Source organism: Teleopsis dalmanni, chromosome 1, assembly GCF_002237135.1.
Source record: "Teleopsis dalmanni isolate 2A chromosome 1, ASM223713v2, whole genome shotgun sequence".
Taxonomy (NCBI): domain Eukaryota; kingdom Metazoa; phylum Arthropoda; class Insecta; order Diptera; family Diopsidae; genus Teleopsis; species Teleopsis dalmanni.
The window spans coordinates 202,146,564-202,164,695 of record NC_051846.1 but is presented as its reverse complement, the minus strand read 5'-3'; the positions used below and the strand labels follow the sequence as shown (position 1 = coordinate 202,164,695).

The window sequence follows — 18,132 nt, the reverse complement described above, 5'->3', positions numbered from 1 at the left end:
GAATAAAAGTTAAAATCAAATTAGTTTGTTTTTCTTTAAAAACAGAAAATTTATGAAATTTATAAAATTGTAGTTTTATATTTTAGCTGCAGTTTGTGGTATAAATTGACAAATTTCCGCTCGACCGCATCATTTTAGTCCTTAATCTATTTACTGCAATCGTTTCGTGCCAACATTTTCATTTTCATTTCATATTTAACTTTTGTTTTATTGTAACGTTAATGAGTATTTTAAGGCTTTGAATTTAACGTCTAAAAAGCACTTTATGCAATGCATCAATATCAATTTCCAATGGTGTTTTATTTGATGCGAGTCTTGCAGTTGAGCTGTAAAAACTGTATTATTAACATCAAAGTTTTCATACTAGTAGTTTTATTATTAGCATTTACCTTGCAGTCTTTAAAGCTGGCGCAGTTGGCTTATTTGAAGCGCGTGGATTCACCAAAAGACACTTCATCGGTTGTCCATCTAACTGCCGATTATGATACTGATCTACTGCTTTCTCAGCATCTGTTAGAGATTTATAAACAACTTCTGCTATACCGGGACGCACAATGCGAGCATCATACAGTTCACCCACATCTTCGAATAGTTCTTGTATATCAGTCTGGGTAACACTAGTGTGTAAATTGCTCACTACAATACGATAACCGTTTGGCGAGACTTGTGGATGAACCGTTTTTTGTGGGTTTGCAAAAATACCCATTGAAGCATGCGGATCTGGTGTAGTCATTAAACGTGAGCGCATTTCATATGAAAGATGACTATTTTCTGGATTAAACCGGCGCTGGTACATGCTGGGTGGGCTTTGTTCTCTGACACTCGAACGTAAAATACCTTTAGGCGGTGGTGGTGGTAAGTCGACAGACATTCGTCGTTCTGGCCTTGAGCGTGGAATCTCATATACATCAAATGGTTCAAATTGATCAGAATTGGATCCCCATGAATTCAAGCGTCTAGGTGCAGGTGGCGGAACGTTTGTATGTGTATTATTGTATCCAAATTGTGCTATGTCATTTTTTACAGTGCGACTAAGATGCGATGCGAGTGCATATTCCTCTATAAATTGAATATATGATTTAAAAAGATACGACAAAATAATCCTTACTAGAATTTACCTTGTTCCATTCGTTCCATATTGTCATGATCAACATATCCTAAAGGAACATTAAACATATCAGGCATTCTCTTCATTCGTTGCTTTGCACTTTTGCTGGTTAATCCTAATGATGTAGACCGGCGAATTGGTGCGATTCTTGCTACACGATCTGGGCGATAATTTTGTTTAGTCTGTGATGACATAAAATTGGGACTTGATGCTTGTTTTTGTAACAAACGGTGGCGTACATCACCACAGGCTCTCGAAATTTCAGCAAGTTTATCCCGAGCATCACGTATTTTTGCACGATTTTTTTCTATAATCCTATTACGAGCATCAAACGTACGTGCAGGCGGCTTAAAGTTATTCGGTTTAAAAGTACTACGATTGACCAATTTTTTTTGTGCAGGTTTCCCAGTGGTTCTATAAATCAAGAAAAGAAAAATCAATTATCGCAATCAACGCACCTCACTATCGCCATTTTTATTTCTTTACTTACGACTTTTTCTTTACTAAACTTCCGATTTGGCGAGTACGTATTATTTCATCTAACGATACATCCATTTTCAAATCTTATTTTAATATAAAATTACGAAAGTATTTTATTAATTTCTATGAAGAATAGTTACTCTTGAACGCTTCTAACAGACTGTAACGCGACACAGAATTTTGACGATTTAAATACTGCCAACTAAAATTATTAAATGTCAAATGAATAAACATTAATAGCAGGGTTGCATATATATACGCTTCTACTCCTAAATTTTATACGCTACCATTGTAAAATTATTTACCTACGAATAGATTAATTTTTTCTGTGAAGGATAAAACAAACTGACAGTTAACATTTTATTTTTCTTACCTACATGAATGTAATTAGAATCTCTTTTCTCAGGTAGCAATTGTAATAAAAATATTTTTTAGTTAGGTATTGCAAATTCGACAAAAATATTTTTGTTTAAAAGAATTTTGGTAATGAATTTGTGTCAGATATCAATTTTTTGAATTTTGAACTTAAACTCTTATGCATAATTTTTAAATTAATAAAATTTTATGTTTTGACAGAACATATATATGTTTTCAATTGAAAATTGAATTTAAGAGGATTAATTGTTTACACTTCTAATAAACCGTTAATGAAAGAAAAACCTTTTTTATAAGTTGTTAATACATACAGACTAAGCAACATATAATTTGTATATAGTAAATATTCAATATACCCGACTACATATATATAATAAAATAATATGTAAAGTTAATTTTTTAAAAGTTATGTAATTACAAAACAAGATTATTGATATATCTATATATTATACTAAAGCATTTGGAAACAGAGTATTCTTTATCAAAAACAAATTTTAAAAAAAACGTAAGGGCATAAAAAATGAGAGTGGGCGAAAAAAACCTATCCCACTTTCACCGAAATTGATGTTTTAAATGCTTTAACAAATATAATTAACACTGTTAAGATCCCTTTTCTGGGTATTCTCAGAATTAGAAATTTAATTATATGAGTGAACACGAGACCTTGCAAACCGCATAAACTGTCAATGAATTCTGTTTAATAAAGTTTCTAAACTTTCCATTGTTTGCAGAATTCAAGTGGGTAAAAGAGTGTAATAAAAGCAAAGTGACCTTCAGAAATATATTTCTACATTTTCAGGTCTGAATTTACCGGAACTCCATCATTAGAAATAATTATATATTCTGCATTATTGTTGTTGCAAACTGCTTTGTTTTAAAATTTTAACCATAGATCTCCATCAGTTGATTTACAGTAGTAAACACACATATAGTTTTCTCTGTTCTTTAATTTATTGAGGTTGCATTGATTTTTCACTTTATTTCGCATAATGTCCAATGGATTTTGCAATAGAAATGATAATTGAAAAAATATTTCTCTTTTATTTATTAACAAATATTATTTATATAAAACTTATGTGCTTTTGTATTCTTCAGTCTTCAAAATAAACCTAAATTCAAATATTCGGATACTTTTGGTTTTTCTAGCTTGTAAAAAAAATCACAGTAAAGTTTATAACTCATTCGACAGTTTGAAAGCAAAAACAGTATTTTAATATATATGTTAATTGAATTTGTTTACAACTACGTTCGTATATTAGGTTACAGGTAATGTACTTGAGTTGTCGGAAAATTATAATTATATCACAAAATTTTTAATTTATACTAAAAATGTTCTGAATAAACTCTCAGAACTTGGGAGAAAATTTTTATTAGTCTAACTTAAGCAGAAATATAATGTTAAAGTTAACCATAAAATGTGATAGGAGTATATTCAAAAATTGAAAGCACGATTCAACTATAGTTCTTGCTACAGTATCTAACTACTTCCACAGAGTTTACTTGTATTGAATACAGTATTCAGTGAATTCAGTTCAACGGCTAACCCGTTAACAAACTGGACTTTCAAAGTATTTCAATTTAATGTCTTAAACATGATTGAACTACATTTCTTTATTACAATGCTTGATGACTGTCACTGTAGTTCAATTTTACGGAATACAGTAATCAGCGATAGTAGTTTAATTGGGCGCAGTGTGTTAGTATTTGTGCGTATTGATTTTTGACATTTTTAGCTACTCAAGCCAATTAATGGTTTCCTTATGCACGTTCCATATAAACACATTAAGTTATGACTTTGCCAACTTTTCGAAAACGTGGTTAATATTTGTATGTGTAACTTGCAATTGATATTACAAGATCCATGCACCAGCTAACTATAAAACCAATACAACACAACAGGCGGTACTAGCATATAACGGCCTTATGCGAGTTCTAGTAAATTGAGGTAAAGTAAATTGAAATTTCCCAGCGATTTTTTGCACTGCACTTATGTATATATTTATTTATTTATTATTTTTGGTTAAAAGTTTTCAAATTAATTTATTAAACATGTAAAATTATTACAATGTTAATATCTAATTTTTATATAATTTACTCAACTCGAAATTCTGGTAAATACCAACATTTACTGCCGTACCGACATAATGTACAATTTCCCTCCTAATTTAGGTCGTGTGCGAGTTAGGCTAAGTTGCGTTCTAAATGAGGGAAATTCTAAATTGTGTAGATAATGTATTGATGTGTCGATACGTGTTGATAAATGGCAAAATATGTACAGTGCAAAAAATCCCAAAAAATCTCCCATTTGGTTTAGCATCAACTTAGCCTAACTCGCACACGACCTTACCATCAATTTATTCCCACTTGAACACGGCCAACATATGGAAGAATACATATTATTTTATTACGATTTTTGTTTGACTGTGGCATGTGCGAAACTTAATTCGCCGCACTTACTTTGGTTGATTTGGTAGCATTGTTCAGGCATTCATTTTAGTTTCTCGCTCGCCAGAGTTCAGTTCAGTTGGTAAAATTCGTTTATGTAAAATTTGCTGCGTTAGAGGAAATAAATTATAAACGCAGAAATTTTGCATATAACATAATTGTTAAATAATTTTATTTAAATTTAAGTAATAATATACTAATAAACGTGTTTCGAATATAAGTTGTAAAGATAAATCTATATAAATATGCTAAATTCGTAAATTTTCAATGAATTCTGAAACTAAAAAGTGAAAATAAGGCAAGAAACAAGGGAAAAGTAAAAAGGAAAAAAAAGTTTTAGGAGAAAGCAAAACAAAAATAATTAATGTTAAAAATTAAATATATTAATGGGAAACAAAGCATCAAGGAACAGGAATGATATCGAAAAAACAAATACAAATAATTTAGCAAAAAATTTAAGTGCTGCAACGACCACAAATTTTTTAGACGAGCAGAGCACAGAAAATCAAAGCTGTAGGAGGTCAAAACATACAAAAGCAACAACAACAGCAAGCGCAGCAGCTGAACAATCAGCTGCACACCAACGATTACTGTCACAGGTAAAATAAATTATATATTTACAATTTTTTAATATGTCACCAAGTATTTCTCATAATTTTTATTCATTACAATGAGGAAATGAAAATGTCGTAAAAGTAGGGTGAAAGTGGTTAAATTTACGAAATGATTGACATCATTGCTGCTTGCAGCAATACGTTAGGGGTCAACTAACCCTGGCAAAGTGCTGTACTGTTTGCTTTTTTTTTTCTGTCGCCTTATTTATCGTATATTGAGCACCAAAGTATTGTTATTACGATAAAATGCTACCCCTCCTCCCACCAACTTCTAAGTACACATAGCATTGTTTGAGCTGCGTAATTTGCCACTGCGCAGAGAATTAACAAAGTTTTTTTTTTTGCTCTAAAATATTTTGCTGCTAAAATGTCTCGTAGTTAAAATCTGTCAACAAATCAAAGTAAAATTCTATTTTAGTTCTTATTTTAAGATTGAAAAAAAAAAAAACAATTACGTTCAAAAAGAACTATTTTTATATTGTATTTTTGCGCTTTTATTATTGTTTTATTTTTGTTTATAAATGCCAAACTTTTGCTATTGAACGCGGTCAATGTTGTTTTTGTTTTGTTTTTTTATTTTTATTTTGTCATCTGCATTGTTGTCGCCATTTGTTGTTGTTACTATTATTGTTGTCGGTTTACCATTTACATATTAAAAACTCCACTCAATGACGTTTTTGCTTATTTCGGGCACAGGTTCTAAATTTGGCCTTTCATTTTTAAAATTCATACTGTAAAATGGCTGAGTTGTGATGAGTGATGAGCGGTAAGCAAAAGAAAACTAGTTTGCGGATAAAGTACATTTGTTTTTCTATTAATTGTACGTATACACACAACACACATGAAGAGGAAGAGACATTGTTGACTCTCGTTATGCGTGTATAAGGCGATTAGGTCATCTAAGTTTGCGTGGTGGGCATTAGGAAGAACCATTTTGAAAAATAACCTGCCTAATATTCTTGAAAAAATACTTTAAAAATATTTTAACCATTTTACTTTTGCAATTATCAGGGATTGTCTAAAAAACTGTTGAGTATTTGAATGAAAATAAACCTAAAGGGAAGTGTAAACATGCCTGTGACAATGATCATTTGTTTACTGGAGGTAGTTTTTTTCCAGTCCAATTTTAATGTTTTTTTTTTTTGTTTAATAATTCCTAATTGATTTTTAAATAATTTAAAAATAATTAATGTATTGTTAAATACATTTTTCTTAACCCTTTTGCCTACTTTTTGCGTTTGACATAAAATAATATAAGAAATGAGAAAAAGAAATGTTAAGCAGTTTTAATTACGCATTTAAATTATTTCTCTATGTATTCCCTAATCGGCCTTGAAATACCTTAAAAATGTTCTGTAAATGAGAAAAAAAATGTAGCATATGCTAGTTTTTTTTTTTATAGTGGCACGTTTTGATTAAATATATTACAACCGCAAACAAAATGTTCGCTGAATTTACATTTTCCAAAATTTTAAATGTTTTTAAAAATTTCATCATCATCTCACTTTGTTTAGTTTTATTTTTCTTTTTTTTCTTTAATTATTTTTTATTTATTTATTCTCTTTTAACACGGAACATTTATTTGCCTTGCTGATCATTTATAACCAATGTGATATTTTGTTGTTGTAATTGTTGTAAAGAAAAAAATTACTATTTTGCACTCACTCATTTCATCATACAATATTGAAAATTTAAGTTCAAAAGATGTAAACAATCTTAAAAGCGATCGGTCATCCCGACTGCACTGATAGCGCTACACAGGTCATAAAAATAACGGTAATAATGTCTTATTATTGACTGTATATTTTGTGACTGTATAATAATGTGTTATTTATTTTTGAACAGCCCTATTGGTTAATGTTTAATAATAATATACAAATTTTTAAAATACATATAATATATTATTGTCACCAATATTTCGACTGTAGTCTACAGTCATCTTCAGAGTATTGACCAAAAATTATAGCTGAAATATCTCGACTGTAATCTATTGTTATCTTCAGGGTAATGACTATTGATTATAATCGAAATACTTCCACTATGGTCTATATTCATCTGTACTCTATAATCGAAATTTTAGTGACAATAAAATACTTTATAGTTGAAATACTTCCACTATGATGTATATTCATCTTCAGAGTACTGACTACAGTTTATAGTCATCTTCAGGGTACATTGGTGACAATAAAACATGTTTTTTAAAACGAATTTAATTATTTAAGAATAAAATTTGATTATTAATACAATAAATTATATTAATAAATTTTGAATATAGATGTTATATTTGGTTACTATTAATGTGAATCGGAAGATAAAAAAGAATATACTACTTATATTCACTGTCGCTACTCAGCACTCCACAGAAGTGTTTCTTTTCTTGGGTCTTCTTTCCCTAAATATGTCTTCGACATTAATCACTAGTGTTCATTTTATTATTTTTATTGTTTGTTCATTTTATTAAACTCATAATATTAATAATATTATATAATATTAAGATTATATTTATTTAAGTTCTTTATATCACAATGGGACTACCTTTCTTCTTAGAGACTAAGGTATATGTTTCGTAGGCGATCGTACATCAGACAAATTTCTTTTCATGCTCGTTTTCCTGCACTATTTTAAATGAAATCATTGACTATTCAATGTAAGAAGTACACATTCATTATACAGAATAATCAATGACCAGATTATGACGTTTGTTAAATTGGAATATATTAAATTGTGTACCCGTAATAGTGGACGATTACTGTATGCCTTTTATTTACATTTGCCTAAACGTCTATATATATACTTTTTTAAAAGCATATTCTCACACAGATTTTCGCATCATATTTTTTAAATATTTCTTAGGAACTAAACCCTTGATTAATGCCATAAAAAAGTAATTATGATTACTTGTTAGTTTCTGGTATCTAAGGATCTAGTAAACTACTCTTAATTATTATCAAAGAATAGTAATTATGATCACTTGATGGACTGTGGTATTTAGCGATACAATAGAATACTAAAAAATTACTAAAACATTAAAATATCGTAACTTTTATATATTACATTCCATTACATCTGTCGTTAAATTATAATTTTTGAATATATTTAATTATTTTATTAAATAATTAAATTTATTACAATATAAATACAAAAATATTGTATGTAAATATAAATATTTGTACTTCTTAATTAAAAATATAAACTGAAAGATATTATTTACAGTCTTCAAAAATAAAATATACCTACTTTAAAAAACCCCGGCAATTTTAATATAAATATTTTCTTATCTTATTTATATTTGAAATATTATAAATAGGTTTTACGTGATAAGATTTAAGCGATCTTGGCTGATTCATCTTTGATACAGAAAAATAAATGATGTTTAAAAAACAATATATTTTTGAAGATTGACTGGGTATGGTAAAATATTTTTTGTATTTATTTCTCAGGCCTCCCACGGTGAATTTCAAATATAGTTTTCTATTAGAAATTTTTCAATAATCTTTAAGACACTCTATTCAGTGATTGAGAATGTTTCAAAATTTTTTGATAACTGTTTTTCTATGAAGATTTTTTAAATAAAGCTTTTTTTGTGTTATCAGATTGATGTATTTTCTGGGGGGTTTAACAATGTATGTATATATACATCTAAACAATTATTTTTATAGTGCAGCTATGACCTACAATACATTAACAAAATGTAACATTATATATTACAATATGCAATTAAAAGTTTAATTCAATTTTCTAGAAGATTCATATTTCATTTAAATATTGCCTTTATCATATTTTTGCAGATTCTAGTCACTAGATAATACGTTAGTTATGTTGATAATATATATCTTTGTTTTATACTTAATATTGAGTGTTTTTGTGATATGTAGGTGCATTTCTAATTTTAGTATTTACCAACATAATTTTATTAAAGGTTTCACACACGTTTTGGCTAAGCATTACACATGATAAGGGTATCTGTGATAGATGCATTCTTAATTCAATAGTTTTTCAAATTACTTTTCTAATGTTCCATTGCTTAAGATCTATATAAAGAAGATTCTGTAATATGTGAATATGTGATTTACGAGTTAACAACCAACATAAAATGGTGCTACTTTGTTGTACTTTATTGTTATTAACGCTTTATAAGACTTTTCTTCGTATTCTACTTCTGGAGGATATCTGTGCATTACAAATTCAATAGTTACACATAACTCCTTATTGTTGCCTCCTAGTGATGATTTAATATTCTATGTGAGTAAAGGATTATGTGATAGGTTATTAACACTTTATTAGATTTTTTGAGATTCTTTGTATTCTACTTCTGGAGGATATCTGTGCATTACTGATTATGGGTAACTACCATAGTTCCTTATTGTTGCCTCCTAGTGGTGATTTAGTATTCTACGTGAGTAAAGGATTATATTATAGGTGCAATCTTGATTCTAAAGTTACATTACTTTAAACTATTGATATTTTTTAAGAGTTTTATTAAGCCAACTGGCCGATTATTAAGCGAACTGGCCATTTACATTATAAAAAGGCATTGTTTTTACATTTTTAAAACACTTGATGAATCTTATTCCAATGTATTAAAATTAAGACCGTGTGCGAGTTCGAGTAAATTGATTGTAAATTGAGGGAAATAGTATGTTATGTCGGTATGGCAGCGAATGTTTCGAGTAAGGTAAATTAGGTAAAGTACTATTCCGAAAATTTTATAAGATGTTTAATAAATAAATTAATAAATTTGAAAACTTTTAACCAAAAATAATAAATAAATAAATAAATATTTACTTAAGTGCAGTGCAAAAAATCTCTAGGAAACTTCAATTTTCTTTACCTCAATTTACTCGAACTCGCACACGGCCTAGGACGCAGTCCATATTTAGCAGTCTCCACTTATTCCGCAATATATATCACAAGATAAGACATATTTATAGTTAGTTAAATTTTTATTATTGAAATTACGTCAAACTAAAAGAAAAATATTATTGTTTAATAGATTTTTTTTTTCTTTATCTTTTGTTATTAATTATCATTGTTGTTATTTAGTTTAAAAGAAAAAAAAATTTTTTTCTAAAATATTTTTAAAAATTCTTAAAAACGCAAAATACCTGTTGAAAAATAAAATCACTACTCCGTGTATTTTGTTTTTGTATTTGACTTATCAAAGCAAAGCAGTCATTGCGTAGTCAAACAGGATTTTACGTTTTGATAACAAATTCTTCAAGAATTTCGAATTTCAGTTGCGTCTATCATGCCGTTTTATTTGGTTTTGGTTTTGTTTTTGTTTTTGTATTTTCATTTTCTCCACACTTATTTTTAATAAACAAAACGAAAACTTTATACGACGGCAAAAACAAAAACAAAAACAACAACAACAACGCTTGAATAGCCACAAACTACTTCCTTGTTCTCGTTGGATGGCTTCGTGAGAGAAAAGAGAGCAAATGCATTTGTGCTCGCGTGCCCAAAGCGTAGTATATATCACTTGTGTAAATGCTTGTCGCGCAATATTGAATGATTGAATGAATGAATGAATAGTTTTATGCGCTCAATTGTAAACACGCGCAACAACAATTGCTTGAGTTGAAAACACGCGTTTACTTATTTTTACTTTTTGTTGTTACTTTTCAATAGTGTGTGTGTTGTTGTTGTTGCTTTTTTATTATTATTTGCAACGGCGAAGTTTGTTCTTAATTTCGAACTGAAGGTGTTGCGCGTTTTATTGGCTGCTTACTGCTTACTTGTTAATTACTACAGATTAAGGAACGTTCGAACATATTTCCAATAATTTATAATTTATAAAATTATTTCAAATAAAATAAATCAAAATAAAAAAAATGTTGATAGCATAAATGCATGCTTAATGTACATTACGTAGCAGTTTAGTCGTTACTCGTTGCATTCGTTTCTCGTTACATTTCCATTGTCGCTGTACGTGCAGCGGAAAAGTTACATTTTAATAATAATTAATAATAATGTAATTAATAACAACAACAATAAAAAAAAATTGTGTTAATTAAAGGTAAAAAAAAAAAATTATGTGTGTCGAATAGTTTTTATTAAGCGGAAACTTTAAAAAAAAACAGGGTTCAGAAAAACACTGTGCTGTGCACAAAAATGCAAAACACCACGCACAAATGTTGTGCGATTCTAAAATTTCACACCACAAATGTGGTGTGCGAAAATTTTTGTGCACATCTTAAGTGCACATCTTGTGTGCACAAACGAAACGCACATTTCACACGAGTGTGGTGGAGTGAAATAAAACTCGCACACGCATTCGTTGTTTGTGCCGAAGTTATTTCGCACAGCACATTGTGTGTGCGGCAGCCAACTTGCCCTCGCACACAACGTGTGCAGAAAAGAATACGAGAAGCACATTTTGTGTGCAGGCTCGAAAATAAAAATGCACCCAAATGTGCGGAGACGAAATGTCTACTGCACGTTTGTGTAAAATGATGATTTAAAAGCGCACAATATTATGACAAATATCGCAGCAAAATAGTACGGAAAACTGATTTGTATTAATTTTGGTCTTAATGCGAAATATTTTATTGAAGAAATAATTTTGTATTTATATTTTAATTTTCAATTTATTATTAGATTTACATTTATTGCTTATATTACTTATTTTTTTAAGGTTTATTAATTTAAAATATGGGAATAAAGTTAATTTCACAATGTACTTGAAAACTTTGTTATATTAAATAGGTACATGAATTTAATAGAGAAAGAGTATTTGTTTCGAAATGTTATAAGTAAAGAGGATCGGTTCTACGGATCGTACTTTGAAAAAATTAAATATATCAATTTTGGACTACTTCATAAAATTTTATTTAATAGTAAGTTGTACACTAAGATTCGTTAGTAAGGTTATAAAAAGCAAATTAAATATTTTTTACAACAACATGAATTAATTTTTTTATTAGATTTCAATTAATTTTTTATCTTTAATTACAGCTTAAATTTAACAAAGTTATTGAAATAATTTTATAATTTAATATCTTAATTTCTTATTATAAAATATATAATTTTTATTACATATTTTTTGAAATAAATTTTCATTTAATCTTATTAATAACATTGCTGAAATATTTTTTTCACTTAAATTATATCTCTGCTTACTTATCACAGTAGAAAGGGCGCTAAAATCCTGCTACCTGTTCAAGAAAATATTTTCTTAATCTTTCGCGTTTTTTAATGAATGTTAGATACTCTACCTATATGAATACATATTTCTGGAGAAGAAAAATATCTATTTGTGGCCCTCCCGTATTATCTTTTTTAAACTGTTGCAAAATTTATTAAACAAATACACCAATACCAATACCTGCTACCTGTTCAAAAAAAATATTTTCCTAATCTTTCATATTTTTTGGGCATAAAAAAATCTTCCTAAAATATGTTTTTATTTTTTTTAAACTGGTGCAAAACTTTCCAAACAAATACTTTAAGTTCACTTACTATATTTGCATTTAAAAATGCACAAAGTAATATACAAAAAACTAATATTTTAAGTTAAAATACAAATAAGGTTAAGACAGTTATAATTTTTAGTTTACATTAATTAACAAAAATAATTATTTTAAATATTTGTTAATTTATGCAATTTTTAACATAAATTACGATCCCAACGAACGCAAATATCAATTTTTTCAAAATTTGCAACAAAATAATATTTTCTATTTCAAACAAAATTGTGAAGTTCCTGTAATTTTTTCCACCCTTGGGTGCAAGCGCAAAATCGCACATTTGTGCACGTTTGTGCATCGCACATTTGTGCACGTTTGTGCATCGCACATTTGTGCACGTTTGTGCAGTCGCACATTTGTGCACATTTGTGCAAACGTAATATGAGCAGCACACTCGTGTGCAAAGAGAATTTTTTGTCGCACAGTGCGGTGCGAGCATAAAATTTTCTCGCACATCTGATTGTGCACATTTTTAAAAATCAGTCACACAGCACAAATGTGTGTGCACGAATCTGTGTGCACAATCATCGCTTTGTGCGATGTGAAATTTAAAATCGCACAACAAATTTGAGTGCGTGCATTTTTTTTCTTAACACCACAAATGTGCGTGTGCATATTTTAAAAATAATTTCCACTCGCACAGTGCAGTGTGCGATTTTGTGCACCACATTCCGAACTCTGAAAAAAAAATTGAATAGTGTTAATTTTTCCAATTGTAAAATATCACTGGAGAACTAATAAATTCTTCATTAACTAGAATTTTATAATATATCTATCTTAATTAATTAATTAACAAAAATTTTAAAAATTAACGTTTATCATAAACTCAATGCTAAATATTCTAAATAACAATCCATAATAGTTCCTGCTTACATTCAATGTGAAAAAAAGAAATCATGTTTTTTTCTGATTCAAATGTGTTAAATTCAATTAATAAATATATTTTGAAAATTAAAATTAATTAAATACAATTTAAATTTGTAAAAAACAAACAAATGTCTATACCTCGTTTATATTCTGTACTTTGATTTTACTTGAATTTCTAATCGCACCGTCACCATGTCTGATGCCAAAAGTTCATTAAATAATTTTATATAGAAACTCGGTTATGGCTTATCAGTCATAGAAAAAATTATATACAACGCGTAAACATATGTGACAAACTCATAAACTTATATATATAGAGTTTATTTACTTGGCCTTGGTCTAATTTATACCGGTGATCACATTATTGTTTTATATATATTTATATTGTTATAAGTTATTGCGATAAAATTTATTTAGATATTTATTATTGATATTTTTATTCAATTAAACAATAAGAAATTGTAGAAAATAGTGCAAGAGTATTGGTTATAGACGATTAAAATCTACAAATAATTCAATAACTTTAGAATAAAACCTTAGACCGTTTGCGACTTCGAAGAAATTGAGGTAAAGTAAATTAAAATTTCCTAGGGATTTTTTGCACTGCACTTATGTAAACATTTATTTATTTATTTATTAAACATTTTATACAATTTTTATCTAATTTACCCTATTCGAAATTCTGGTAAATACCAACATACGCTGCTATACCGACATAATGTACTATTTTTCTCAATTTACCATCACTCGCACACGGCCTTAGTATAACTTAAAAGGGAACTTTTTCCAAAAATAAGTTTGGAATAAAAATGAGAATAAAGCCTTAATATCGTTTTAACGAATAGATCTGTATCAAAATGATCTGTTCTGTATAAAATTTGTATTCATTAACAAATTTGTATTCATTCGTTTGTCCCAAAACGACTACTCCATCTCATCACTGTAGTAGAAAACTAATTCCGTTTTGACTGTGAGGACCGGTTGTATATAATCCAATTTGCATTTTGGTGCATAATTTAATATATAACTTCAATATCTTTGAGTTCCTTGTGAAATGTAGCGTTTCAAATCATATATATTTGTTATACATGGGCACTACATAATAGATTCAATCAATATCATGCATCTATTGGCTTAAGCTGTTACACAAAATTCACAACTCACAGAATGTTTTTTATAAGTATCAAAATCATGTAAAGATAATGTTATAGATAGATAAATAGATGAATATCGCTAAAGCTATTGATTTATCATATTGCTTGAGAATATACATAGTAGCATAAAACTGATATACTAATAGAGAAACAGACAGACATACAAGAACATCATTAATAAAATACTAAAATACAGATAGAGTAACAAATAGGCAAATATATAGATGAATTTTGCTCCATCGATTGGTCTTGTCAGTCTCTTTAAGAATGTATACAGTAGCCGAAAAAAGAAAAAGAGATAGACAGGAGAATGTGTATAACGAAATAATGATTTGATAAATCATTCTGTTCAAAAAAACGTGCCTTACCTCTCCTTTTCTTCGCTAAAGCCATTTTGAAGAACTTAACACACGATTTTCACACTATTCGTAAAACATTACTGATACAATTGGGTTAACGACTTCATTTGTTTGAACCTTATCAAGTTATCAAGCTGATATTGATTAAACTGATATTGATAGCATAACATTCTATAGATAACTAAAAAAACATTATTTATGCATATCAATTAATTTCAATCTGTTTTGAAATTTGTTATATAATTTTAAAATATTATTTTAACGGTTTTAAACAAACTACTTTCGAAGGAGCTGATGATAAAAATACGCACTTACCCATTCAGGTGCTATTTAATATTTTCAAAAGATGAACATTTTAATGGAGATAATGGCAAAGTAAATGGAGATGTCAGTAAATTCATATTAGTTTATTAAATTGTATCAACTTGGAGCACAATGGCATATAGTATTTATAAAAAAATTTTTTTAAAGCATATAAGAATTATAATTTCGTTAATAAATAGTTTTGAACCTACACTATTTTAAATGTACTAAATCAGATCTAGTTATTTTTAAAATTAGTCAACATGAAAACATATATAGTGGTCATGGATAGTTTTGGAATTCGTTTCCACTTTACTACATCTCATTTTTTTCATTTCCCATTAAGCATATCCTTTTTATTGTATCTCTTTTGTTTCCTGCTTATCGAAAATTTCAAGATTTGTCTAAACACTTGGATTGCAACACTTAACAATTTTTTGATTTTTCATAAGTTTTTCCATTATTTCGTCGAAGGTGGGTGGTGATCTCAATTGGGTGTACGAACTTTTAGCGTAATTTCCACTCATTTATTCCATTTTCCACTAATCGTTATCTTTCTATCTTAACCTTTTTGTAATCTTTCCTAATGTTTTTAAGTGTTACTTATCAGGTTCTTTACAAAAGTTGAAATCTTATGGATTGCAACTATATGTATGCTATGTCAACTGATCTCCAAAGACAAAGACTCCAAAATTAGAAAATTAGTTAAAATCAAAATTACATATACATTAAGACCGAAAAGTTTTCGGAAATTCTCATTTAAAATTCGCGCGCTGTATATTTTTCGATATTTTAAGTTTATGTAGTTTGGCAGCACTGTCCTTAATTACTATGCCAAAAATGAGCGCGATCTGTCAGACAGTTCGTTTACGGCAGCTGTTGAAACCAGTTCACCTCAGTAGGGCGTTGCGAAAAAAACAATGGAAAAAAATATTGAACAAAGAGTTTGCATCAAATTTTGTGTTTCGAACGAAATTTCGTGTGCAGAATCGTTGCGAATGCTACAAAAGGCTTATGGGGAATCAGTTTTATCGAAAACTCAAGTTTATGAGTGGTACAAAGCCTTCCAGGACGGTCGTACGACCGTCGAAGACATTTCGCAACGCACTACTGAGGTGAACTGGTTTCAACAGCTGCCGTAAACGAACTGTCTGACAGATCGAGCTCATTTTTGGCATAGTAATTAAGGACAGTGCTGCCAAACTACATAAACTTAAAATATCGAAAAATATACAGCGCGCGAATTTTAAATGAGAATTTCCGAAAACTTTTCAGTCTTAATGTATAGTTATGTGTCGATATACATATTTATGTTTATTCTGAAATTTAAAAGGAAAAATCTACAACTTCGTCGTAGACATTATTATGAGAGTTTAATACATTTATTAAGATATAAACGAAATAAAAACATATGTGAAGATTATAATACTTGGTTGTTACTATCTATATTAAGGACGCTTTCATCATTTACCTAAGATATGCATCTTGGGCTGCTATTTTGTTGTTATTTAATATGTATTCATCAGGTATACCTACCTGCTACATTTATCTACCTTTCCTCTTAAAACACTTTAAACAGTACCGTAAATAAGAATTACAAAACTGTTGGGAACAATTATTTTTGGTTCATTTATTTTCTCTTCCTAGTTATTATCTTCTCTGAACTGCTTTGGTGCACTTGGTAATAAATAGGTAAATCATAATAACTAAAATTGAAATATCATTAAGATTTGTACTGCAACGTATCTAATCTGTACCAGCTGACGTTTTTTTTTTTTTTGGCGCGATTTTTTTGGGTAGTTCTCTCATCCATTGTTTACCTGATGAAATTGATTTGCATTACCTAGATCTATATATAAACAACTTAAAATTAATTATCGCTAAAATAGTAAAGTATAAAAAAAAGTTAGAGAAAAAGAGAGAGAAAGAGAGAGGGGAAGAGATTGTGTGAGATAGGCACAAATGTCTAGAACTTTCAACAGTTCTTTAACCCTGAAGTAGTCATCTATATCATTCTACTGTTACTCAGAGTGGGACTTTATTTATCGTTTTGCGATTAGAGAAAGAGGAACTTTAAAAAGGTATTAAAAAGTTGGAGTTAAAAAAATTGAAGAGTATTTCAACTGTACATATAAACTAATAATAATTTTTATATAATTTATTTAAAAAAGTCTTTGAATTAATAATGACTTAACTGTTTAAAGAACCCGATTTTAACGTAATTTTTTTTTTATAAAAAAATTATACATTTGAGTGAGTTGAACTTTGTTTCTTGCCTGCCAAATGCTTGCTTACCAACTTTTAAAATGTTAACTTCTAAATGTTAACTTTTTACGTTATTAGTTTAAATACAAAAAAAAAGAACTGAGTTGAATGCATTTCATAATATAGAGAGTGCTTAAGTATATGTGGCTTTATACACGTATCTCTATCTGAAAGTTGAAAATATACTTAAGTTTGTATGTATGTTTGTAAGGGAAAATAGCTAGAAGTGTTTTGCAATTTCTTTGTTTTTGTTTATCAACGCAAATAATTTTTTTAATTTTAGGTGACGCATAAGTTCACGTCATTTATTTTGTTAAAGCATTTTTGTCTTCAGATAAATAAATAAATATTTTTTTTAAAAGTTTTTTTCTAAAATTATTTAATTTGATTTATTAAAATTACAGTCTTCTTTTTGGAGTTTAGGCAGTTTAAGTGGTCGACTTAATTGGAGTTTTAGTGGTATTCCCAAAGGTTCTTTCCGCAATCGCAATAAATCCAGCCGCAAGAGGTAGTATGACTAAGCGTATTTCTCTTTCTATTAAATATACTAACTTTTTTTTTGATTAATTTCAATTTAGCCTAACATCGTTACAACAGCGACGTGCTAAGACTACATGGCATAAACCGCTCACAAATGCCATTTTCAATACGCATTTCAAAGAGTTAAGTCGCAACGAGGAATTCTTCATTGAA

At 28.7% G+C, this 18,132-nt stretch overlaps 2 protein-coding genes across 6 annotated transcripts in view; one reads left to right on the top strand and one right to left on the bottom strand.

Annotated features, from left to right (window-relative positions):
- Nucleotides 1-24: 24 nt before the first annotated feature.
- LOC119671386 (polymerase delta-interacting protein 3-like) lies at nucleotides 25-2,088 on the bottom strand. 5 transcript variants are annotated; one of them, XM_038081994.1, is made up of 5 exons: nucleotides 1,962-2,088; nucleotides 1,599-1,893; nucleotides 1,119-1,522; nucleotides 390-1,059; nucleotides 245-326 (listed from the first exon to the last, which is right to left on the bottom strand). In XM_038081994.1, the coding sequence occupies exons 2-5, from the start codon at nucleotides 1,661-1,663 to the stop codon at nucleotides 245-247; spliced, it is 1,221 nt and encodes a 406-aa protein (XP_037937922.1). In that variant the 5' UTR covers nucleotides 1,664-1,893; nucleotides 1,962-2,088. The 5 variants fall into 5 exon arrangements, with proteins under 5 accessions (XP_037937924.1, XP_037937922.1, XP_037937925.1 ...); XM_038081997.1 differs by having other exon boundaries at nucleotides 1,599-1,790; XM_038081995.1 differs by having other exon boundaries at nucleotides 1,966-2,088.
- A 2,632-nt stretch (nucleotides 2,089-4,720) lies between these two features.
- LOC119671380 (serine/threonine-protein kinase S6KL-like) overlaps nucleotides 4,721-18,132 on the top strand; it is a 93,627-nt gene continuing 80,215 nt past the window's right edge. The window contains exon 1 of the mRNA XM_038081986.1: nucleotides 4,721-5,007. Within this exon, the coding sequence (XP_037937914.1) occupies nucleotides 4,795-5,007 (213 nt within the window). The 5' untranslated portion in view covers nucleotides 4,721-4,794. The remainder of the gene's footprint in view (nucleotides 5,008-18,132) is intronic.